Source organism: Camelina sativa, chromosome 3 (assembly GCF_030686135.1).
Source record: "Camelina sativa cultivar CO46 ecotype springtype chromosome 3, ASM3068613v1".
In the NCBI taxonomy this organism is placed as follows: domain Eukaryota; kingdom Viridiplantae; phylum Streptophyta; class Magnoliopsida; order Brassicales; family Brassicaceae; genus Camelina; species Camelina sativa.
The window spans coordinates 8,579,337-8,586,516 of NC_141882.1; the positions used below are offsets into that span (position 1 = coordinate 8,579,337).

A 7,180-nucleotide genomic window follows, 5' to 3' on the forward strand; every position below is an offset into this window, starting at 1 on the left:
TTATTAACTACATGATTACAAATCCGATCAACTATAAATACCGCAATTTACCTTGTAAGAACTGTATGTATACAGTACGTGAACGAAATACATTTTAGCCACGATATTTACCTTTGTATTCATTTACAAATTACAATTCTTCATTAGTGTATATATGATGTATACTGAAGTTGACATGATCTGATGATCATACACTTAGGACATCTGCATTGTGAGTTTTTTACAAAAATTTCTCATTAAAAAATAAAGTATAGTATAATATTTTTTTTATTATGAGAGCTTCTCATGAGAATCTTTGATAAACTTTATCGTTTGTTTTGAGAAACTTTTACAATAAAAAATCTAAATTTTCTATTTTATTATTTTTTTTGTTAATGAAAAACTTGGTGAGAGACTAACTGCTGCACATAGTCTTACATAAAGTAATTATAAAAAATCAAAAAGAAAATAAACAATTCGGAGTTAATTAGGTCACGAAAACGAAAGTTAATTAGGAGGTATAACTAAGGAAAGTTTTATATAATTAGGTCCTTTTTTACTTTGCGTGACAAAAATCTACTTAATGGACAGACAACAAACAAAATAACCCCTACGTGTGTTACCTACCGGTTTAGTAATTTCAATTTTGATCACACCCGGTTTTGTCTCCCCCTCTTTCTCTATATATCCCCCACCATGACCGACTCTGCTAGACGCGTCGTATCAAAAATATTCGTAAAAATCTTTCTTCTTCTTTACTCTCTCTCGCTCTCTCTCTCTCCATCGATCATAATGGGAATATGTGTGTCGTTCAATCAGAAAAACCCAGATACTTCGCCGACGGTGAAGATCGTGACGGTTAACGGCGATCTACGTGAGTACAATGTTCCGGTAATAGCATCTCAGGTTCTTGAAGCCGAGTCAGCAGCAGCTTCGTCGTCTTCGTCTTCCTCTAGACCTTCTTCTTACTTCATCTGCGATTCCGACTCTCTCTACTACGACGACCACATCCCGGCGATAGAATCCGAAACGCCGCTTCAGGCCGACCAGATCTACTTCGTCCTACCGGTTTCTAAACGTCAGAACCGTTTAACGGCGTCCGATATGGCTGCTCTCGCCGTTAAAGCGAGCGTCGCGATACAGAACTCCGTCGGGAAAGAATCACGTCGGCGGAAGAAGGTTAGAATATCTCCGGTGATGATGTTGACGGGTTCTAACGATTCGGGGAATGAGACGACGGTTAAGAAAGGATCACGGTCGGTTGTGAGTAAAACTGCGCCGTTTAAAGGTTCGGGTGGTTTTAACCGGTCCGGTTCGGTTCGTAATTTGAGGAGATATACTTCGAGACGAGCTAAGCTTGCGGTTCGATCTTTTAGGTTGAAGCTTTCAACCATCTATGAAGGCTCCGTCGTTTAGGATGCTTTCAGTTTTTGAGGAATAAATAAATAAATTAGAAAAGAGAAAAGAATGAAAACATTATTAGAAGAAGCAGATATTTTTTTTTCTTTTGTTACACACTGATGATATAGTTTTTTTTACACGAAGAACAAATTTGTATATTTCTTCTTATACTTTTGATTGTGTATTTTGGTCATTGTAGACTAGAAATCAATCAATCATATATTTGTTTACAAGAAAATTATATATATATATGATTAATGATGTTTCTCAATTTAACCATCATATATTGTGGCTTTTTTTTATTTGTTTGCCTTTTTATCCAAAGTAAAAAAGAATTGCGTGAAAAAAGTATAATGCGATGCTAAAGTTACGTGAGAAAGTATAATGTGATGCTAAATTCGAACGATTGAAGAATTACTTGAATTGTATGTTAAATTGTGAGGAGTATAAGCTTAAATTAGGGTTAGAATTTGAAAGTTAGATAAAATTTAAGGTGGAATTTTGAAAGTTAGATAAAATTCAAGGTGGAAATTGGAAAATTGATTAAACCAAAACCTCTTGGCTTCACAACCAAGGAATTTTTACTCATAAATGTCTAGAAACTTATTCTATATCATTAAAATAATCAGTTATTCTATGCAAAAATAAATCAAACTTTGAAATTATAAGATAGTTAATTATTGTTTTGAAAGAATCTCTTAATATTTTAAATTATTTATTGTAATATTTTCAAGGATCCTCTGAACCTACTTATCAGTTATCATTGTCCAATAATATTTTCAAGGATCCGTTGATTACAGTTTGATGTGTGTGTGGGTGATGTGTCAATCAAATCCTTGTATAATCTTTAAAAAAAGTTGTGTCAAAAATAACAATGTCAATTTAGGTTTTGAATAAGTCGTTCTGCTTACACGATCTAACTATGATTTACAACCAAAGAACCTTTTTACTAGCATGGTCATGGAGTTACTTACATATGGGCCATATGATATGGCATTTACAGGTGCAGACATTGTAGAAGCTTCAACATATTATACGTTGAGATGTGCTTTCGTGTTTGATGAACAAAGTGATAAAATATGACAATTTAATATAAACTTAAATCCAAACATATCTGACGTAAGCAAAATAAATTTATATAAGTATATTCAAATTTTGTATTTGATTCTAAACAGAGACGTGGTGTGAATATTATATAGATTCAACTAGGTACACTATGAAGCCACGGTTGAAACTTGAAATGGTATATGAACATTGTGGCCTTGTGGGTGCTGAATTGGTGATTGGTTTGACTTTGAACGTTAAGAAATCAATATTCTTTCTTTTCGCTCTTAAAATAGCAAGTCCTCCGACATGACTGGCAAATCTCCGACAATGACAATTGACAGGGTTTGTATATGGAGGCGACGATGTGATCAACTATATCAATTTCTTTTTTTTATCAGTACATTAATTTTCCATTTTATTATTTCTTACCATATACGTGCGTCATATTAGAAATAGTAATACCATATACGTGCGTCATATTAGAAATAGTAAATAAGTGCGGTATGAATTTTTTTCTTGGGTTATTGTGATGGATTCTACAAATTTATAATGGCTTAAATATGAATATGGCACAAACTGTTGTGGTTTACCATACAGGTTTATCGTATTTTCCTTTCTAGTCATGTTGTCAAAAAATAATTACAATGAAATAAAAGAAAAGATAAAAGGCAGCTCCTTTGATTTTCTAATGTGTAGAGAGATAGATAGGCCTATGTTGCCACGTATGATTATACCGTTGTCCGTTTGGTATGTACCAAAACAACAAATGGCATCAAGTCATTAAGCCAGTGACCAAATCGCCTTATTGGGCCGTGTGTTTCTTTCCTATTGAATCAATCGATTAGACAAGAAAGTCAACCTTCGTTTGTAATTTTGGTTTTTGGTTTAATTGAATTAGTTTTGGTGAGAGAACCTTACACGAGATTTGAGTGATCCAATACATACCTGAAATTTTATACTCCCTTCCTTTCAAAATGTTTTAGCTACAACACATAGATTAAGAAAATTTTTACTTTTAACAATTTCAACCAATCAGAAACAATATTGCATAATATAAAATACTAAACTAATCTAAAAGTTGATAGAAACTTGAAAACATTCTATATTATGAAACAAAAAACTTCTCTAAAATATTTTATATTTTGAAACGGAGAAAATATATTTATGCACCCTCTAAAAACTATAGTCTATGAAATAGTTTTCGTCCGTTGACCAGAAAACATATGTATACTCCAACATAGTAGTTTTGAAATAAGGTTCCGGTTGGATAAGCTTGAACTTTTTTTCGATGGACATATTTTCAAACTTATAATTAATGTCCATAGCTCACATGCGACTTTAAAACGTATCATACCTTTTTTTACATAATCAAATCTGGTATTGATATTGAAATTAAATGCATAATATATTGGGATAGCTATCTTCCACATATTACAAAAATTTAGCTCTTTATCATCAAGTCACCAAAATCAATTTCGCATTATTGATTTTAAAAATATAAATAAAATTGTTTGAATTTCTAAGACTTCTTATATATCTATATTAACATTTTTGAAGTACATTTTGTGTTATGCCCATTTAATTTTGTTTATTTAAAAAGTTATTTACAACATTATCCCCTAAAAAATTTCCAAAACTAACATTACTCCAGATTTTGTTTCCTAAATATTTTACATTTTATTTTAATTAAAAAAACAACAATCAATATGGAAATAGAAACTATCATATATTTAACCATACATTATGTTGTGTTTTGAAGATATTCTATATCTGAATCCTTCATAAACAAAGAAAAAAACAATTTGATTCCCATTTTGTTTTCTAAAATATGTGAGCTTTGATTCTTAACGTAAGAAAAACTTCGATTGACAATTATTTAAATATTATAATTAACATATATAAACTTAATAAAATTTTTAATTATTACGAATATGTAAGATTATAAAATTCTAAAATACTATAAAATGTGGTTATATAGTAGATGAGTTATAAGAGAACATGTTGAATATAAAAAATTATTAAATTTGTGTTAAAACGGGTTAAATCCTCATTTAATTATTTATCTACACTACTAATATTAGAATATTTGACATAAAATCAAGTTGATTTAACTAAGATTGTATAAAATAATTAAAACGTATAATTACTGATTATGTATTTAGATCCCTTATTTTTTTGTTATAATAATTAAAAATCAAAATAAAATCTCAAACACTAAACAAAATAAACTAAATATAACAAACAAATGGTCATGAAGTGTATTGCGGGTTAAAAAATAATATAAATATTTAACCGCATAACAACTAGAAAACTTAGTTATTCCTCTATTTATAAAACATTCAATATTCAACAAATAGATACAATATAAAATATAAATTATAACAGAAATTATATGCCTGCGGGTTAAAATCTAGTTGATTGATATAACTAGAACACGATATAGTTTGTTATGAACTACACAAGAATTAAGAATATACCATTCTACCAACACAAGACTATATATAGGCTATAGTCTATAGCACACATACTGCGAGTTATACAAGTGTGAAACTGTAATAAAATTTGGTAGATAGAGTAATTAACAGTCCTGGGAACCGTCATTGACGAGGAGAACAAAAGAAGCAAAATACGATACGAAAACAAATCAATCATACATTGATTTCTCTTTCATTATTCATAAACCTGTATGAGAAAAAACACGCAAAATAAGGAAAGCAACTCAATCGTACCTAAACACTTAAGAGAAAAAACTAACTTAAATCATTAATTGATTTCCCTTTAATCTCCAAGATATCCTTTTCTGACAAAAACAATACAAAACAACAAATATTTCCCAAGATATGCATGAGTTTGCTTAACATCACTGCTGTAGACCCTATCTTTGGGTTTATATAGATATATTGTAGTAATTCTTGATGTACACAAACATGCATGATATTATCTAGTTATATGTAAAAATGATGCATTTCTAAAAATAATTAGTAAATTTGAATAACGAGTTTATAAAACGTTTATCTCAAAAATGTCAAATTCTTAAGAAAAATTGGAGTAATTGGCTAATTGCTTAGTTAATGTTTGGGGGTGGACAAGGGGTTTCACTTTCAATATCTCTGTCTAAGCGATCAATTATTTTCAAAATATTAGGTTTGGTCAAGATTTTTTCATGGACCTTTGATTTGTTGATAAGCTCGATCTTATATACTCACGTGAATATTGGGTGGATACAATTTTTTTTTTTTTTTTTTTTTTGGTATAATAGGAGAAGAGCCTCATATTATTGGTTACAAAAGCAATATGACGGGACGGCTGGTAAAAACAGTATATATCTTTTCAAACAATAGTTTTGCTACACAAAAAACGTTATAATTAAAAGGATTAAAGTAAGCAAGAAATTAATGATTTTGTCAAATATGTCGAACTATGTTACTGTATATATATAAACATTCAAATGAATATATATATATATATATATATGTGTGTGTTTAGTAGTTTAAAAAAATTAGGCGCAAATCAGACTGTATAGGCCCATTATTGTACCTTGCAAAATTCTATCTTCGACCTAACATAGGTCCATTAAAACACTATATCAGATACAACGTAGACATGGAGGCAAAAACCACACCTGGAACGTCGTACGAAATTGCAAAGAGAAAAAAAAGAAACAAATCAGCCTTATAAAAGTTAAAATCATATTATATATATATATATATATATATATATATATATATATTAACGAACTGATCATCTAATAAGACTAATATTAACGCACTCTTGAAAACTCCTCGGATATACAAGATTTTGCGAACTAGCTAGACAATTGCATAATTTGCATAACTTAATTATGAGTAGGTCGAAACGAACAAGCCCTAATTAACTAGGCCTCTACTACAAGTTCGATTTTACTTATATAAATAATGGCAATTACGAGTAAACATTATACCTAATCTATATTATAATACCTCTCTTTTACCTAAATTTTGTGTACTAACACATGAATCTTTTTCTTAAAGTATTAACACAACCCATAAGCACGGCTTCATGGTTCAGTATTCTGAGTTTTATCAGACATCAACAAGATCATCGTCTTAATTTGTTGGGCCTTTGTTGCCACTTTTAAGGTTATATAATAATATATATAGCACTACAGAGGCATTACGATATATTCAGATTCATGGTATCTCAAGAGAACTTGTTTCTGAAGATGTCTTGACTTGTGTATCTTGAACTATGAACCATTGTTTTTTTTCATCAAAGACTCCATTTCGTTAAGTTTACAATGAACCAATTACGAGTCATATTATACGTACATTCGTTGGATCATTTCAATGGCAACTGACTAGATCTTGCTTGGTGGGTCTAATTCAGGTAAGGGTCGTGAGGGACAAGTCCAATATATCGCAATTAATATATACAACTTTATCCCAGTGTCTATACGGCTTAATTCACAAATGATTCGAGTTGTTATCGGCTGGTAATCTTCGCCCATAATCCATAGAACCTACTTAACGAATGATAACATTGTTTAATATGATGATTCAACTTTATATGCCTTGAGTGATCATATAATGTGTTTTCATGTATTATATCATGGCATCACATGTATTTCATTTATCAGTCAATTAGGCTTTTGAGCGGTCAAAATATGTTTATAATATAATGGAATATTTTGATTACTATGTATTTAGAGTCCACTAGCTGAGTGTACATTATTAAACGTTTGAATTTGATAATTCATGCCATCATGAAGGCATTA

At 30.2% G+C, this 7,180-nt stretch overlaps 1 protein-coding gene across 1 annotated transcript; it reads left to right on the plus strand.

The window, feature by feature from the left end:
• Window positions 1–552: 552 nt before the first annotated feature.
• Window positions 553–1,651, plus strand: LOC104776225 (uncharacterized). The gene has a single exon (XM_010500254.3). The coding sequence runs from the start codon at window positions 676–678 to the stop codon at window positions 1,393–1,395; it is 720 nt and encodes a 239-aa protein (XP_010498556.3). The 5' UTR covers window positions 553–675; the 3' UTR covers window positions 1,396–1,651.
• The last annotated feature ends 5,529 nt before the right edge of the window (window positions 1,652–7,180 follow it).